This window comes from Arvicanthis niloticus, chromosome 15, assembly GCF_011762505.2.
Source record: "Arvicanthis niloticus isolate mArvNil1 chromosome 15, mArvNil1.pat.X, whole genome shotgun sequence".
Lineage (NCBI taxonomy): Eukaryota > Metazoa > Chordata > Mammalia > Rodentia > Muridae > Arvicanthis > Arvicanthis niloticus.
Genome location: NC_047672.1, coordinates 35,047,364 through 35,067,017, shown reverse-complemented (window position 1 = coordinate 35,067,017; position 19,654 = coordinate 35,047,364). Strand labels below are relative to the sequence as shown.

Genomic DNA, 19,654 nt, shown 5'->3' with positions numbered 1-19,654 from the left:
TAGCAAAGGAAGCATTGGTGCAGTGTTTAAAAAATGGACAGACCAAGTAAGCTGCTCTTTCATGATGGCTGCAAACACTATGCTTTTGAGACACAAAACAGGGGGGGTAGGTATTGAACTCCTTTAAGGAAATGATGCTAAAATTAAGTCCTGCTGCCATCAGTTTGGCATTTGAGTTCTTGAACTACAAGAGCGGACTAGAATTCTCCAGTATCTCATGGTCCATGTTCGTTATATGAAACCACAAGTCACCTTTATCATAGAGATAATTCTTACCATTATTTGGAAATATAAGACCATTGCTCAATCTGGGAACACAAATAGCAGTAACCCTCAAATTCTAGAAGCCAATAAAATTAATTTATGGCATAATTTTGTCACCACAGAAAGAAAGAGGTAGTCACCATTTGGAAAACAAGGAGTGTTTTTGCCTCACTCATCTAGTCATGGTGGATACTACTCTAAGGACACAGAGTGTTCCATCACTTACCACCAACCACCAACCACCAACCACCAACCACCAACCACCAACCACCAACCACCAACCACCAACCACCAACCACCAACCACCACCACCCTTTTATAAAGTCACTGCTATACAAAGGCTACCAAAAGAAGATCATGGCTCCCAAGACACTGTTCTTTGGATCACTGAAAATTTCAGCATAAGAACAGAGAAGCAAATTTTTACAACCATGATCAGGAAAAGAGTTGTAAGATGTCATAATTCATCCTGTGGAACATTGGAGATCAACAAATGCAAATTCTCCTGCTGGATAGTATCCCTCTATGATCATAAAATGGAAAGAAGGAAAAAAACAACAGTATCCATGTTGCAAAAAGCACACTAAATTTTACTTTTATAATTGAGAAAGCTAAGTATCCAAATTCCAAAATAGTCTGCATCAATGGATGTCTTTTGTCTTTTTTTTTTTACATCTTTTAAAGGTTTTTATGCTCTGCCTTCCCATCTCCATCTTGCATGCACCCTTTCCACAAAGCCCTCTCAAAATGTCTCTTGAAGCTAACAGCCTTATTGTCTGTACTTACACAGCCCATAACCTGCACCTCTATTGAGTAATTAATTTCTTATCTTAGCTTTCAGCTTTTTAAGAGTAACAGTCATATCACATCCATCTTTGTGTCCCTCTCCAGCGCCTATCACAGTGTCTTGCCTACAGTTGGTGTGCAATACATCTTATTGAGCATGATCAAGGGACTGGTATGTTGTTACATAAATAAAAGAAATCAGGTTCTGCTCTTGCTGTGCATTCATTCATTAATCAAGTCTTACCTCTAGCTTGTTATTTACAGGCAAGGAAGGGAAAAGCTGAACCCACAAGTTCAAGCTGCTGAGATCAAGACCCAAAGCATATGTTGCACTCCATGGAGGGACCATTGCCAAGACCCAAGTAGAAGCCAAAGTTTCTGCAAGAAAGACTATACTCCTGGATAAAGAGGATAAAACGCTTCCAGTAAAAAATAGGTCCTGAAGCCACCTTATTCTAGAGTTACATCTATCATTGGGTGCCTACAACAAAATACTTTGCAATTTGGCAGTATAATTAACATAAATTGGGCAGCACATGAGCGGTGTTCCACACCCACAGTTATAGCCCCAGCTGTGGGAGAGGAGAAAGTTCCATCCCAATTGAATTCCAAAGTCTTATACATAAGTCTTAATATTGTAATAACTGAAATGATATTCTTTATATGTTTAGTAGTGACTTGAGTCACTACCAAGAACGCCAGACCAAAGTACTCCTCCTCTCCAGGTAATATAAGAAAAACCTAAGCACATGAAGAACCTACAAGAAGATGACAATTAAAGAACTTGGGTAAATAAAACAAAAATAGCCTTGAGGTTATTGTGGTGATGTATGCTACTTAAAAAAAAAAAAAAAAAAAAAAAAAAAAAGCAAACACTTCAGGATATCACTTAAGTGGGCTGTCAAAAGTGTAGCATCAAAATGAAGAAGTGGGGGTAGAGAGATATCTGAGTTGTTGAGAGCACTTGCAGGGCTTGCAGAGAACCCTGCTCCAGTTCCCAGAACCCACATAGCACTCACAAAGATCTACAACTCCAGTTCCAGGGGATCTGATGACCTCTTCTGGCCACTGAAGGCAAAACAGGCACTCATAAAAATAAACCAGTCTCAAACAAACAAACATCAAAAAGCTGAAAATTGTTGTTGGTAGGGAATAGACGTGGAAATAAGGAGTTATGAATCAAAAGGCATAAAGTTTCAGTCAAACCAGATAAAGAAGGTCTGGAGATACGCTGGGCAACACGGTACCCAGAGTCAGCAACAATACAATGTAGTCAAGACGTTGTTGAGAGTAAATCTTAATTTAGAATTCTCACCACAAAAAAAAGCATACATACTCACTTGCATGTATGTATACATACATACATGAATACATACATACAGGAGAAGGAGGAGGAAAAAGAAAGAAATGAGACAAAATGGAAAACAAAACAAACAAAAACAAACAAATAAGAAAACACACCAGCCCACACAGAAGTTACTGTTTTAAAACAATGAGGTTATACGACAGAGTCCCTGTTAGTCAATATATCTATTACTTCTTCATGTTCAACAGTAAGACTTCCGGTAACTTACTCTTGCATTTTTAACAGTTTCTAACAGTAAGATTTCTTATAGCCCTTTCCCCATTCTAGAATCACAAAGTCACAAGATACATATGGCGTCTATGCTTCCTGACAAAGAAATTCCACATTTGTTGAAATTTTTCTTAAATTAATTTAGAAATCATAAAAGGATTAAAATACCTTCTACAAAAAAAATAAAGGATTCAGCCATGTTTATAACAGCCGAACAAAATGTCTACCTCGCTCCTTCCTCTTGACATAGATTCCTTTGGATGCCATTTAAATAGCTAGTAGGCAGAACTGCCTTATGGCTGAGAAATCCCTTTAGGGAAACTCTTTGGTTACAACGTGGTACTTGCTATTTTCAGTGATTAAACTCAATAAAATAGTAGTGGAAGAAAAAAACAAACAGTGTGTCCACGTCCTACTTCAGTGAACTACTAGGTAGAGAGAGGCATCTCCATTGATGACCATAATGGCCCTGGATTAAATCATCTGGTCCCTAGTACACAAGGGCTGATAAAAGTGGGACAGATCACAGAGTCTTTCAGAGTAGAGAAAAATACCTCAACACAAGCCTTTTCTTATTTTTAAAACTGCTTTTTTTTTGTTGTTGTCATTTAGGTAGAGGCCAAGACTATTTTTAACAAATATTATGATTCATAGTTACATTTAGATCCTAGAATTTATTTTAGAGAAATTTTGGTCTCGGTAACTTAATTTAACATATGTTGATAGAGGTTTTTTTATCATGCCCCAGGCACTGCTGAGTAAGACCAGCTTGCTCACATTCCTGAGAAGGTCACAGTCTATGTGGAAGGCAGAGATGTCAACAGACTGCTGCTGCAGTGTGTACAGCCGACATCTGTGCATCTCTCAGGCCAGACAGTCTTTCCTTCGAATTCTAGATGAGCATCCCAATTTAGCTTTGAAGAGTGACACCACCCTATAGTGGGACTATGTGTGCTTCAAGTGAGGTTCATCTTTCCCTTCCTTCCCAAGTACCCCAGATAGCCAGATGAATAAGACCTTCTGCACGCTAGAGTGATTACTGAGTGGTAAAGTCACCTGACACACAGCAGGGGCATGTTGGAATTTCTGTGGGAATGCAAAGGAAGGAATATACTCTTCCTGTTAAGGTTTCAACAATAAGCTTAATCATACACACACACACACACACACACACACACACACACACACACACACACAGATGCATACACCTGGAAGCCCAGAAAATGATCTAACTTGAAACAAGGACATCTGTAGAAGACCTATAAGATTTCGTTTCTTAATGACCTACAGAGTCATCTAACCTGGGCCCAGGGGGACTCACAGAGACTGAACCACCAACCCAAGAGCATTCAGGGACTGGACCTCGGTCCCCCACACATGTGTAGCAGATGCACATCTTGGTCTTCATGTGGGTCTCATAACAATTGGAGTGGGGACTGTCTCTGACTCAGTTGCCTGCCATTGGATCTCCTTCCCTTACCTGGACTGCTTGGTTGGGCCTCAGTGGGAGAGGAGGTGCTTAGTCCTGCTGGGACTAGATGATGTCCCAGGGTGGGGTGGCACCCAAGGGGTGCCTTCTCTGAAAAGAAAGAGATGGGGCGGGGTAGCGGAGAAAAAGGAGAAATAAAGATCTCCAAATAGATTTACCTTTTAGTAAGTAACAACAACCTGGAGGTGGTTGGACTTTTGAGCAATTCCACATGAAAGCACTCCTCGAAAGGGCACAGATAGGAGGAGAGGAGGGAGGGGGCTGTGATTAGGATGTGATGTGAAAAAAAACTAAATTATGGGGGGGAGGGGGAACTCAAGAGGAAATCAACCTGGATGAAAGGCAGCCCTAAATCTAGTGATGAGTGTCTTTATAAGAGATAGGAAAAAGGAAAGCACAAAAACAGAGAGGAAGGCAATGTAACAATGGAGACAAAGATTGAGCTGTGTAGCTATAAGCCAAGAACTGCTGACAACCATTAAGAGCTAGGACAGGATCCGGGAACACATTCTCCCTCAGCACCTTCACAAAACAGCCCTGCCAATATCTTGACTTTGGACTTTTGATTCCACAGTGCAGTAGAATAAATCTCTGTTTTAAGCTACCCATCATGCAAAGACGTACTAAAGTAATTCTAAGAAACTAAGTTGGTAAATGGCGGTATGAAAGCCTATAACTACTGATAGTCATCTTCTTAGCGCATGATTTAAATAAAAATTTAGAGCCAATGCACTAGAAAAATAGAAGGAAGCAGTAGCCAGACACAATCCTGTAAACTTCGTCTTAAAATGTAAAACCCCCTAAACCCATCTGAAGTCAATGTAGCCTCTAGGTTTCCTTTGATTTCTAAACTGTCTCCTCATTACTGAAGTATGAGTCTTGACTGACTGAAATGTTCTCTTTCCTAACATATACACTAAGTGCTAAAACCACAGAAACAAATTCAGCCAGAGCTACTGCAGGGAATCTCAGAGTGTTTCACAGGGATTGTTTATGCTCAGGACTAAGGCATAAAATTCCCTCCGGGAAAGCACTGTGTGTGCCTTCCTCCCAACAGGTAAACAGAATCCATACAGGAGACAAGAGAATGTTCAAGCTCGGGTGACAGGAAAAGAGAAATGAGGTTGTATGCAAATCTTTGTCCTGCAGAAACCTCACAAAGCAAGAGTGGCAGCCATGCATTTAGAAACCCAAGCAGACAACCTCAAAAGAAAACCAAACAAGAGGAAGTAAAAAAAATATGTGCACACTGGAGTCAATGAATGCTGGATATGTATTCAACACTATCACTTACTAACTAGACAGTCCTGGACTATACATATTATTGAAGGCTTGGTTTTATTGTCTGTGAAACAGGGAAAATAGCTGCCTAGTGGCACAGAACTATATTAGAAGGCATATGTCAAGTAGAATTTGTACACCAGTTCCCTCATATTCCCTTAATATCTCAGAAGTCTACATTTTGACCAAAAAAAAAAAAAAAAAAAAGCATCAAAAAGAGAGTCCTCGGAGGGCTTTGATCTTCCATTCAGGCTTGGGGGAGTTAGATAAGTAAATAGGCCATATTTGTAATGTTCCATATTACAACTTATAAATGAAAAGTACTTATGTCGAATTATAATTTTATGTACTCTAAATAGAAAGCACACTAATTCTAATTTCTAGACACAGGAATGCGAGATGACCAACCCCATGACCTTTGACCCTGTGGACACAGGAGTGACATCATACCACAATTGTATTATGAAAGCACAGAAGTGTCCAAAACACTGCATCATGATTAATGAGCTTCAAAATGAATCAGTAACATGTGAGGCAAGAAAAAGAAACAAGAAACATGAATGAAGGGGGAAATATTTAAAACTATTAATAGCACTCTAAATTCCAGGTCCCCCCACCACTAAGGGAAAAGTGAGGTAAAGATCTCCAAATCGATTTACTTATTAAAAAGTAACAACAACCTGGAGGTCATTGACCTCTTGGGCAATTCCACATGAAAGCACCAGTTAGTGTGAAATTTTTCGAGGAAATAATTCGCCTGTTGTCATCAGTCATCGGGAAAGCTCCCTGGCCATGCTGGACACCACCATCCCAATTTAAGAGCTGTAGGTACACTCTGATGTTGGCTGAGGTATCCTACCTGAGTTTTATTTCAAGGTCATAGACCTTCAGAGATCCAAAGTTCTCAGAATCCCGGACCTGGGATCTCCACTTCTGCTATTGACAACTTCCTTCTACTTCCTTTTATCCTCCAAGGCCCACTCCGACTCAAGCCAACCCCGGGCCTTGCCCTGAAGTGCAGCAATAAATCTAGCTCATTTTCTGCACCATGAGTCCCTGAAACACAATCTCTATACATTATATTAAGGCCTAACTAACAGCATAGCATTATCAAGACCCCCTGAAAGGCTTCCCAGTGTGTTAGACTGACACCCACACCCCCACTAGATGGTCTGCTCAGCTGAAGTCAATTAAGCCCTGGCCTACCCATCCCATTGCTTCCACTCCTGAAGCATTGTAGCCACCAGCTTCCCAGCTAGTTCTCAAACAACCATAACCAGGCATTTGTGTCTTTCTTGGTAAAGCACAATCTGTAATCAATATCTTATTTCCTTTCTGTCTTTTAAAGTTAGTTTCCTTGCCAGAATCCAAGGCCAGTGAGGCCAAAAGCAGGAATTTGTATAAGCACCAAGCATGTGTGGAGGGAATAGTGAATGAGCAAGGACTCCAAAACGCAGACTAGACCTCTAAACACGAGAAGCACCAGGAGCCCTGGATCTGGGTGGAATCTGGCAATCAAGAATCACATCACACATTCATACACCTGGAAACAGAAAATCTGTTGAAAGAGAAGCAATACATTCAGCAAATTAATCTACTTTCTCTAAATTTTGCACCCAATCCTATTGGTCAAATGCAACAAAGCTCTAGTCCTTAACTTAGTGTTTCCCTACTGGAACTGTACACTCTCCAGCTGGGGCTCGTTCTCAGGATCAAGTGTGACAATGTGGTCCTGGATTTACTTTCATGCCCTTAACCTGATGCTTCTGTTTCCTAACCTAAACCTTTTCCTGAACCTTGGTTTACTGGCTCCCCTTCCTTCCTACCTACCTGCCTTTTGCTGGCACAGTCATGGCCCCATAACCCATATCTCTAAATTGCCACCAGACAAATTTTGGTGCTGATCTCAGGGTCAGAGTCCTACTTCTGCTACAGAATTCTTAATCAAGACTCCTCAGGTGTTCATCCACCTTTCCCCCAAGTCATCTGCTTCCTTAATGGCCTATCTGTGAGTCACACTCATCCGTCAGGAGTCTGTTTGGTCACGTATTTAGAAGCAGGCTTCCAGAACTTAGGACTGCACAGAGATAAACAAAGTGTGTGCTACACCTTTGTAGAAAGAAAGAGAATTAAAAGAGGAAATAGCAAAATGTCTGCATGGAACCACAAAGGTGCTCATGATGCTGAACTTCTAATGTTCCATATGATCTGGGCAGAGCTCTCTCCTTCTCAGAAGACCCTGAACTCTGCTTTCCCCTGAACCTGCACCAAGTGTAGGTAGAATGCATCCCCTTTGTTTACACTTGAAAATCAACAACTGACTGCAGCAGGCACCTGTCCTGGAAGATCCCCCAGGAGATGCTACAACTTCCCTGCAGCCACTCTATTAAGTATTTGCTTACTGCTCCCCAACTTGGAAAAGAAAAAAATTATTTCTCATTGGCTTTATAATAGATACCAATGTCTGAGATTGATTCATCCTTTCTACTGTGATATTTTTTCTACACAAAACATGAATGTTTTACCTAAAACTGGGCTTATTTTTATTTGGTGGAATACCTAGAAGAGAGTCTGGGAAGATAGTTAAGTTTGGGAAGTTCTTTCATTATAAATATAAGAACCTGACTTCAAGGCCAAGAATTCATGTTTAAAAAAATAATAAAGATAAAAGATGTTTATGTGCACTTGTAATCTCAGCTCCAAAGAAGCGGAGTCAAATGACTCCTGAGGGATTCTGACCAGCCATCCTTACTTATTTGGTGAGCACTAGACCAGGAAGAAAGCTTGTTTCAGAAAGTTCACTGGTACTTGAGGAATGATACTCAAGAAACACAGGCACATGAAAACTCACATACAGGTGCACCCATAATACACACACACACACACACACACACACACACACACACACACACTGCTCGCGTACACACACACACTGCACTCAGTATAGTTGGAAGAAGGGGGGGGATAAAGTTCAATAAAGGCTTCCAGGAAGTAACCATGAATGGATGGACAAGAGGATGTTAATCAGGCCAAGCTGGGGCAGAGAGGTGATGAGTGTGAATCTCATGCCATGCTACTGTAGCCTGAGGACATCACCAGAACCACTACCTCTGATATACACATCCATGTTTGAGCAGAAATCTGTACCCTTCTTACACATGGCATTCCCCACATCTGTCACTCCTCCTGTTCCTTTCCTGCTCCAGACCTAATCTTCTACATGCACATATGCTGCTTCTTTCAAATGTGTGGTTCTCACCACCACCAGTAAGGCACATACACCCTAACAAAACTTCAGCATCTCTAGAGCACCTAAGAGCTCCAGCTGTATATGTGATAAAGACAAAGCCACTCTCAGTTCCTCCATGGATTCAGTCACATCTCACTCTGGCTCAGAATAAATTCTCACACTCCAGAAAGACATAAGGTTAAAAAGGACACAAAACTTACCTGTTCTATAAGAAATTTTACTAAGAATCCCATTAGATCAAGATGCTGGTCTGTTTCATTAGCACTACATTCGTACCATCTGGAACCATGCCCCAAAACAGAGTAGGTACTCAAATATTTGTGGGAAGACATGTCACATTGCTGCCATAGATAGTTCCATTTGACACAGGGTTTCCATGGGCAAATAACACCAAGCACCAATTTCAATGAGAACACAGGGATTTCTCTCCGTGATATCCAATACAAAAGACTAGCAATGTACTCTAAACATCACTCTTTCCCTTAATAGCCCAGTACATGAGTGCCAGCCATGATACATGTTTCAAATGTGACTACAGAGCTGCATGGCTGTGCGGGCCACTGCTGGGAAGTGGGTATAAGCTTCTATAACAGGCAGCATTTTTCTCTCGATGTTACAACTGCCAGAAGACATGTTTAAATCATTAGTTGAAATTCTTTTTCTGACCAAACCTCTCCCCAGACCTGTTAACAAGAAACCGAATATGCTGACTTCAGGTTCACTTTCTCGTCTTCCTGTGTTCCCCTTGTGAAGCCCCCAGTGAGTCATAAAATAGCTTTGGTTAGGCAGTAATAAAAGCAGCAAGAACAAGAGACCATGGTCTATCCAACAAGCAAATGATGAAGAAGAGAGTCCGCACAACACAGTCCTATCCAGGGACATAACCCTTAGAATAATTAGCACCTATTTCAATTAACTATTCACCTTACAATCTTTCTGATTTTATTATTCTTGAGCCGTTTGTTTTTAAGGAAACTATAACTGTTGTTTAGTTGAGAAGTTATGAAGTAAACTGGGAAAACACACTTCTAATTCTCAAGCCAACTCTTTTTAAGGTTCATAAAAATGACATAAATGGAGTCTGATGTTGCTTCATTTCTGCAGAAGGATGTTTATATGATGTGCTTCTATCAACACTTTAAAGTACAGACTGCACCTTAAAGCTCTGAGCTACTGCCAGCATCTCCAAGCACAATGACTTTAACACAGAAATTTCTTTAGAAAAGAAATTAAAGGAATGTGATTTCTTTGGAGCTAAGCATATAGAAAGGCACACTTCTTTGTGACTTGGGCATTTGGTTCTAAGGTGTGTGAGGACAGACTGGCAAGGACAAGGGGGAAGGGAATATCTAATCTGACTGCAAATACTAGCCTCTCAGAGGAGCACCGGGGAGCAGAAACCCAGGCAGAGATTAATGAAAATATGGGCTCCATTCAAACAGGACTCCATCAATCAGAGTTCAATCAGTAACTATATTTGGTGCCATTGATTAAATTGTGCTTCCTCCTTCCCCACCCCCAAATAAACCTTTAAGGCTTAGTATTTCTGAATGTGACTTTATTTATAGAAGAGTCATTGTAGATTTAATTAATCAAGTTAAAATGAAGTCATCCTGAAGTAAGATAAGTTCCTCATCCTATATAACACAGATCATAGTGACACTATAGACCTGCAAGAAATGGAAGATTACCATTAATAAACAACTGAAAGAGAAATATGGAAGAGCAGGGTGTGGGTGGGTTTTGCTAATTTGTTTCATCTGGAGCATCCAACCTCTTAGAGGCCCCAAACAGTGGAATTGTTTTCTTTAAGCATACCTGATTTATGGTAGTTTGTGGCATTGTCCTGAAGTACCTAATGCAATAGGCAATGGGAGTTAGGTAGCAGGAAAAGGCAATTTTAGAGAACACACTTGAAATGTGACAGAGCCTGACCTTTTCTAAGTATTTAGAAAGGAATGTCTGAAAGACAGAACTAAACTAAAGCCTGAAGGTGAATTCTCTTCTTCTATAGAATTCATGTCTATTCATTCACAGTGTCCTAACTAAGAATATCGTACTAACAGGACAATAAGTGAGGCAGGATCAGAACCCTTGCAAGTAGAGGTCAGGAACAGTTAAGGTCCTGCCTGATGGAATCATGTCATTAGACCTCATCCACTGGGTGAGAGTACAGACAGAGAAGCAGATGCTGCCACCCAGGTGAAAGCTGGCAAAGGAATAATTGTTATATGTCATCCAAGCCTGGGAAATCAGAGAGTAGGAACAGATCCATCAGTCAAGTCAAGGGTAGGACACTGTACATTTGCAGCAACAGAAGGGCCCAGAGCTCACTCCTGATGAAAGATTGCAAACCTGACAACTTAAGGGTTGAGGCTGAATTTAAACCATTGTCCCTGGATTCCTCTCAGAGACTCAGCAAAACTGAAATTGCTGCCAAGGGCATAGGTGATGCTAGGGTAGACTCAACTGTGACGTGCATATAAGAACAAGTCAAACACGGATGGCCTAGACGATACCTCTAACAGATAAACACAAGATGCTATTGTCAGACACTGTTTGTATTTTAGACCTATTAAACACTCTACATGTATGTGCTACATCACAAGGCTGACATGGTCTGCATTCAATTTTGCTCTGAGGCTTTATCTCAGCAAAGTTCTTTCATCTGAAGTTATCTAAAGTCATGATACACTGCACCCACCCTTTGAGCATGGGACCTACCAACCACTTCTCTGAAGCCTCCTTCCAAGTCTTTTTTGTGATGTAGACTGAAAGATGCCTTCTAGTAGGCATATTGTTCTTGGGTGTGGCTTCTAAGTGATGCCTCCACCCTCCATCCTCCACCGTCTCCCATACACACCCTCCACCAAGGCAATATTCATAATCTGCATTTTTGCTTGCTTGCTTGCTTGTATGCCTGTCTTCTCTGACTCACAAAAACAGTGACCTGCTAGAAAACAGTGAGATTCATCTCTTTGTCCTCACGACTGCCAAAAAAACCACAGCAAACACTTAATATTCAGAAGAATAAAAAAGAAAGATGAGCATGTGGATTTAGTGTGCCAGTGATGACACAATTAATTAATGTACTCAACTATATGGAACTCCAACTTAGGTAATATATTTATCGTGCTAAGGAAAAAAATAACAATAAGTCAGTACTAGAAACACTGCCTCATGCACATTGAGGAAACCAGACTCAGAAAAGAGTCCACTGCCAAGCCACAGGGTTCTAACGTAATTTTATGTTAGAATTCTAACATATTCTAACACAGGGTAAACTGAGGCCCTGTGAGATGGCATATGGCTTGTAATCTAAGAAGACTGAGACAGGGGGGCTGTGAGTTTGAATTCTGTTTAGAGTATATACAAAGATCCTGTCTCCATAACAATGATAATAATAATAGACACTTGTTCACTACCTGCCCCACACTTATATATGATCTTATTCAATTCTCAGACAGCAGTTATCTTCATTCTATAGCTAAGGCAATTAGACTACAACACAGTGGACTCACCAAAGGTCCTATTGATAGATTGGAAACTCAAGCCTAGCCAGCAGAAGCTCTGAACCACTGCCTAGCACTACCTGGCTCATAGACAAGAGTCAGGATGAATCCAGGCTTTAGTATTTTGGGGCACAAAGAAAAAAAGTGATCAGATTGTGCATAAGGTTCTCTTAAAATTAGACATAAGCTAGTAAAATGCAGAAGCCATTGTTGGAGCTACCTTTGCCTTTCAATTCCCAACTTGTGGGATCACATGAAGATTCCAACCATGTATCTGGTGACAATGATCATTAAATAGAAACTCATAAAACATGTGTTGTGGGACAGGAAGCTTGTTGGGTACTGGGTGGTCTTCCACTGATAAAACTTCTGCTGATAAAAACACTCTTGGGTGAAGAAAACACATAGACAAATCATCGTTCTAATCCGAGTGCCTAGTAGTAGCTCACAGTGATGTCCAGGAACAACACAGGAGCAATGTACCTTAAACTTGCAAAGGGATTTAGAACAGCTCATGTGGCAACCGAGTTGACTCAAGAAAACACAATTATCAGATGGCATGATAAGCAACACTGAATATCTGAGGCTGATGAAAATCAAACTGGGGCAGAACATTTGTTGAGATGTTCCTGGAAAACTAAGAAAGAGAGAGGAGAGGGCACATGATCAGGAGCACCCAGAATCCTCCTCCTTGCTCTTTCAAGCAAAACTGCTATGTGCAGTTCCTTTGGAGGCAATTAGCAAGTCAAGAAAGGCTCTCTGTACCCAAATCCTGCTTCCAGACAATGGCACTTGGCATCCTTCTGCTCTTTCACAGCCTTGTTCTGCCTTGGGGAAGACATTGAGTCTTTGCTCCATTCCTTTCATGAGCAATACCTGATAATAAGTGACGTTTATGCAAATATACTCATAATGTTTGCACTACTTGATGCTCTCTGACTCCTTACAAACAAATCAATCCTTGGGAAAGGCCATTAGTGTTCTCCTGATTAGAGAGAGGGGATTTAAGAGAGGTCTTCTACTCTTGAGATGGAATCTACTGCACCCAATAGCCATTATTTACTGAAAATTTAACTACAGCATTTGAATTACAGGTCTTAAAGCATTTGTTTGAATGCAGTTTGCCAGTTCACTTTAACAGCTGTTATTGATACTTCGCGGTTACTACACCCTAAATATTAGGAAAGGCCAGAGAGAAGAACGGCTTTGAAGTGATACGCTATTTGATGAGGTTCTGCAGTAATTGTTGAAATCATATACACTTCTTTTGGATCCCACTACGGCCCCTGCAGTATTACTGCACCTACAGTTCCAATTTGCAATTTCCTCAGCCCTCCTTTGAAGTTATTTTTGCCAATTACCTGGTGTTAATATTAATTAAATGTGATTTGCAACTTGAAATGTAGTGTTATCAATGGAACTCAGCTGTATGAATATAAAGTAAAATTTTCAATTGAACTAAAATGTTTCTTTTCATTCACAGTATTTTAGAACATTAATACTTTTGTCAAATTGATTTTTGCCTGCTGGAAGTCATTTTTCCAAAGCAATGAACATCTGAGGGGGGGAAGCGTTCTTTATGTATGCTGTCTTTTCTGTCATTGAAAAATACTTTGTTTTAATCTTAAAACTGAATCCATTTTGTTAATAGAAATATGGTTCTTGTTTATAACCTAAAGGGGGAAGTTCTTTCTTCTAAAACAATACACTAAACAAAAAAATATGATCAGTGTGCACTTGTCAGTTTTATACTGGGAATAAAATGTTCCATTAGTGCTTGATCCTCCCCAAAACGAAATTACCTGAATCACACCTCAAATTTGGGGGCAACTATCAGTCATTTTACATACTAAAATTAACTAATTAAAATAGTGTATCTCATTATTCAGATAGAAGTTGCCAACTCTCTTCACAGTCCTTTCTAACACTGAGATTTAAGATTCTGAACACATGTCAAATAATGTCAGAAATGTCCAATGACAGTAAATTAGAAGAAAAGTCGCATACAGTAGATTTGATGGATTTAGGTTTATCCTGCCCCTTGTAATATTCGCAGCAATGGCTTGAAAGCTTGTCATCTTGGATAAGTCATTCATAAACATGATTACTGATTAAAGGAGGTGTGTCTCCTTAATGTGCAAATCTACAGTGAAAAGATATCACCCTTTCACAAATTCCTTTTATCTTCAAAGATAAAGCCTTGACTTCCTTGCCCTTTATAATGATAGAAGCAGCATTAACATTTATTATCCTGTCTTCCTTTAAAACTAATATAATAAGGTAAGACAAGGATGTGAAAGAAACTGTCTAAAGACTCTAGGAAATCATTTATTGAGTCAGGAGCTACAAGACCCCCAGCTTGTGATAGAAAAGCATGAGCAAATACCATCAACCCCTTTATTACAGTATCTGTGAAACCTTACATTGAATAATTAAAACAAGACAAATAGAGTGTGGTTCTAACCACAGAGGGTGTGTAACATGGATGATGAATAAGTTGTAACCCAGGAAATACTAAGCTATTTCTTTTCCTCAAGCCAAAGGAGACAGGGTGGAGAGGTGTGGAATAGAAATAAATTAGGCTAGAAGACACACTATGGGTGTTTATAATTTTCTAGGTGTTATTTTAAAAAGTGTTTTTGAAACTGCACAAACTAGTTCAATAGCCAGTGTACAGTTATACTTGTTGTCCCTGCCAGTCCTGCTGGAAACTCTTGGCAACATGAGCCAGAGAAATAGAGACTCTGGGACCACACATACACCTAACACCCTATACTATATACTAAGCCATCCTATTCTTGTAATCAAAACGAGAACAGTAGGATTGCATTAAATGCCAAGGAACTTCTGAAGTCAGTGTATTATAGGCATCTCTATTAACTAAATTCTGTCTCCATCCTTATTTGTTGACCTGCCCTTCTGGCTTACCCACCTCACTTCTCTCTCTGGACACCATCCCCTCTGAGGCTGTCACAATCACACTCTGTAATGCATTGAATGGCATACAGAGATGTGCTAAAATCCTCACCTCTGTAACTCAAAATGTGATCATCTGAAAATAGAGACAATGCAAACATTAATCATGCTAAGATCATAATAGAGTAAGGTGGGTCTATCCAATATGGCTGCATCTCTTTAACAACAGAACACAAAGAACTGCCACAACATAGAAAGTGGCTATGAGATTTTAGAAGCAGTCACTAAAGTGATGTGTCTACAAGCTAAGGAAGACCAAAGCTTGTTGGCACAGTTCAGAAGCTCCAAGGGAAGTGAAGATTCTCCTCTGAGATCTCAGAAACAGCACACCCCTGAAGCGCCTTGATTTCAGGTTTCTGCTATCAGACTTGAGAAGCAATGAGCACCAACTTAAATCACCCAGACTGTTCTTTGTTCTGGCACTTCTGCAAAGGTGAATCATCTCCCTAGATCACACAGTATGGGTCTATGTAACTGTGCATACCCTTTTAGTTATGCTCACTGGAAAAAGTTCCTGGTGTCTTATTAAAAACTATTCATAGTCCTTAAATGCAAAAAAAAAAAAATGCCCAAAGATAATAAATGAAAATTTTCTATCATGAAAATTTCTTTCAAAGGTGACTAAGAGCCACTCATAGCCACCAACCCACAAAGGAGAGAGAACATTGTCCCAATCTTTGCTTCCCATTACTCTCATGAAACTTCTGCCCAGGAGTCTGTACTTGGCTTCCTTTGTTTCTCACTCTCTCCATCCTTGGCCTTAGCACCCACAATTCCCTCCTTAACTCAGATTCTTGTAAGGTGGTTTTCAGAGTTCCTGCTTAGCTCGACCAATGTTCTTCTCCACAAAGGTGTTGCTGACAAAACCAATGCTCCCACTCCACAGTTTCCTCGGTACTCTTCTGTGACTGCACTTGCCTTCTCTGAACTGCCCAGCTACAGAGTTTTGTAGTCAGCTATAACTTTTTTTCTCACCTTCAAGATCTACATTTAATCAGTTACCAAGTTCCATAAACTTGATCTCAGAAATGTCTCTCATTTCTGTCTACTTTTCTGTTTCTACTGCCACAGCCCTATGTTAAACCAAGACTGATGCTGCAGAGGCACCGTGTGTAGTCTTCCATCCTTCACTTATATATTCAACCTGGCAGATTTCCTCAGTGCTCAAAATTTTGGCAATGATTTAGAACACCAAGGATCAAATAAATACCTTATAACTTATAGTACTAAAATGCGTATCAATTTCTAACTTTCTGTTTTATTTGCCATATTTCATTGTGTACTATGCCCTGGTCAAATTGTGTTTTCTGTGAACTTACATTGTCCTTTGTTTGACAGTTTCTATAAGATATGACTAGACTAATGCTAAGACAGCTAAGATATCAAATATTTACTCTCTGGAATGCCTCCTATATCTCCTCTACAGGGATATTGCCTAGAGATGAGCTATTGTCAATGTCTGTTCTTGACTACTATTAATGTATGATCTTCATTCTCCCAGATTCACAGAAACTACTTCTAGAAACTCAGATTCTGTTAAAGTGCAAAACGCTCTAATTGAACTGGATATGCAATGTGTCACTAAATGGATTTTCATTTTGTTATAATTATATTATGAGCTACCTAAATTAATCAGAGATAAAACATAGGGTGCCTCAACTTATACTGGAACATTTTAGCAGTCAATGTTACAGAAGAGAGAAACTCAGAACAGAGCATAGAGGTTTATGTACAAGTTGAGAGAATATATAATTTTATCAATGGACAGATGCTCCAACACCTGAATGTAAACATCTCTCTCAGTCAAGACACTCAAGTTTCTAAATACATACTACTAACATGGCAACAGATTCAGTAAGTGTGGCAAATGTTATAGAACTAATGAATTTTCATTAGAGTCATAAGATAATTCTGCAATGGGTTAAGTTGCTACTATTTGCCATTCCCATTAATATCATTGTCATGTGAAAGGTTGAATTTTCAGCTATTTTTGTTCTAGATAAAATCTTTGTCATTAAAATGAGGGATAATTCTGATATTTAATATATTCCATGGCATACTCTGGCGTGGTACTAATTTGGCCTTTTCAACATTCTGCATATTAAGTGACAATCTATCCCTCCTCCATTCTCTAGATAAGTGAGAACTGAAATAGAATGGACAGCCAATCAAGTCACAGAATAGTAAAAGGATCAACACAGAAAAAAAAAATGTGTTGCTGTAATCAGAAGCAACCATGAGGTGCTAAAATTATTTTCTTCCATAGTAATGACTCAGATAGAAACAGCAATAATGAAAGGGCCATCTACGTCTTCTCATGTGACAATATTCCCAAAGTACAGAAAAGCCTCCTAAAAAGAAAGTCAAGTATTTCTTATTTTAGTCAATAAAATTGCACCCTCACTTAACTTTTACAACAATATATTGCATCACATTCTATGATGTGCAAATTATGCCCTTATTGAAATTTTCATAGTGATCTGTTCCATGCACACAAAATGTGTCCCAGCATTGAAGAATGCCCCGAATCACTGCAGAAAACTTATTTCAATATATACTCTCTTATTTTCCTCCACATATTGAATTATCACTTTGGTGGGAGCCGACATCAGCTGCTTGAATAATGTATTAACCCTGCTTCCAGAAGTCATTGCTTTCATCTGAAGGGGCATTTCCTTTAAGGATAAACATGGGACTTTTTTTCCAAGAAAATAATATAATTTAAAGTGTAATAGAAGCTTTTGAATCATTTTTGTAGCTGTGGTGATATGACTTAAAATTCCAAACATCGAGGATTATGGCATCACAGGCGCAGTTGGTATGAACACTTGTCCAATTAAATCAATTAACCCCATCTGCCAACTCAATGAGTCTCTCTCTACAGTTTCTGCCACAATACAGCCATAGAGCACATGTTAAATATGAAAATCACTGAGCACAATCAATTTCCCTGTCCTATTACATCTATTAGAAAGGCTTCCGACACCTATGACTCTCAAGCAAGAATCTTACTTCATAAACTTTAGGTTCTTAGTTCCAGGTAATTATAGTTAAATCTCAATCATCCCCATGATCTCCTCCTGAACTGAAACTTCCAACCATTAACTGATAAACATAATTTCTTTCTTGAAGTTCACAGTTGCTTTAAAATAGTCGAGAGATACGTATGCATCTCCACAACATCATGATTGCCAACACAAAAAGAGTACATTTTTAATAAAATATTATTGAAGTGCCAACAATGTCTCCTGTCTACAAAGATATATCACTGACTAATTGTCAGTACAATTTGTGCTGTATGCTGCTTTCCACTGCCCTGTTCTGTCTTATCCTAAGTAATAAATGGATTTGAGCCTCACAGATAAATATACATGTTTGTGAAATATCTACAGAGGTTGGAAATGCTCTTTGAAGAACTCCCAGGATACAATCTTGCCAGGAGTTTGTCCTAAGTTTTCACAATTTCCCCTTTATTCCTCTGTAAGCTCTAGGCTTTTATATACAAATGAAAGAGGGGAAAAAAGTCAAATATGACAATGAGAGTATGACTTATGACTACCCCTGGGGGCTGATCTAATATTGCCTTAAGATGATTACATGCACTGATCCCTCTAGTGTTCCATGTTAAATTCCACTGACTTTTTTTTTAATTTGATGACTTGCTAATGTAAACTTCTATCTAGAACAATCAAACAGTATGTCATTTATTTAAATTCACTGTGGCTCTAAGGTGCCTGCAAACTCCCTCATCAAAACACACAACTCAAAAGATACTCACCAAAGTCAGGAGCTCTACTGCTCAAATTAGCACCAAAGAGTCACCTTGCTAGAAATAAGAATGATAAAACCATCTACAATATGCCTAGCTTCCCCATACAGAGCGCAGCCTGGGCCACGCATTTGCAAGAGATCTAATTATCTCATACACATCAGACAGCACTTGTAAGTCCAGATTTTAGCAACCTGTCACCTCCAAATGCAATCAGCTGGTAAATACATGCTCACCAATCTCCCTTGAGATCTGAGTGAAGGCCTCAACACCACTCTCTCCATAGTTCCCTTCTGAAGCCAGAGTTGACACATAATTCCATCCCAGGGCCGTCACAATGTCCACCATGGCTTGGGCTTGGTAGGAGTCAGGCGGGACCACCCGAGAAAAGAAATCATACCTGGTGTTGTCACTTAGCTCTGGGGCTGTGGATGCATAGCTAATCTGAGGTATCTGCAAAACAAATGAGAGGTCATGTCAACCTACATTGTGTCTTGTACAGTGATAGGTTATCACCAGAGACTAAATAGTCAAAGCTGCAACAGAAACTTAGAGGTATCAGCCTGAAGGCAAACTATGGTTTTAGGACCACCAATTTAATGAGAAATAATTTCCTAACAGTCCATGGGCTTCATTTCCTTTTGAAGAGCAGATGTGGTAACACTGAGAAACAATTTACTTTTGCTTCAGGTGTCAAAGGCCAAAGGAAAACATTTCATGCTTTTGGAAACTGCTTTTTAATTCTGTATAT

The 19,654-nt window shown here is 39.6% G+C and overlaps 1 protein-coding gene across 4 annotated transcripts in view; it reads right to left on the bottom strand.

Annotated features, from left to right (window-relative positions):
* Positions 1-19,654, bottom strand: part of Grm8 (glutamate metabotropic receptor 8) — a 789,897-nt gene that overhangs the window by 619,585 nt on the left and 150,658 nt on the right. For all 4 annotated transcript variants that reach the window (XM_076913634.1, XM_076913635.1, XM_034519393.2 and 1 more), the window contains exon 3: positions 19,140-19,356. In XM_076913634.1, the coding sequence (XP_076769749.1) occupies positions 19,140-19,356 (217 nt within the window). The remainder of the gene's footprint in view (positions 1-19,139; positions 19,357-19,654) is intronic.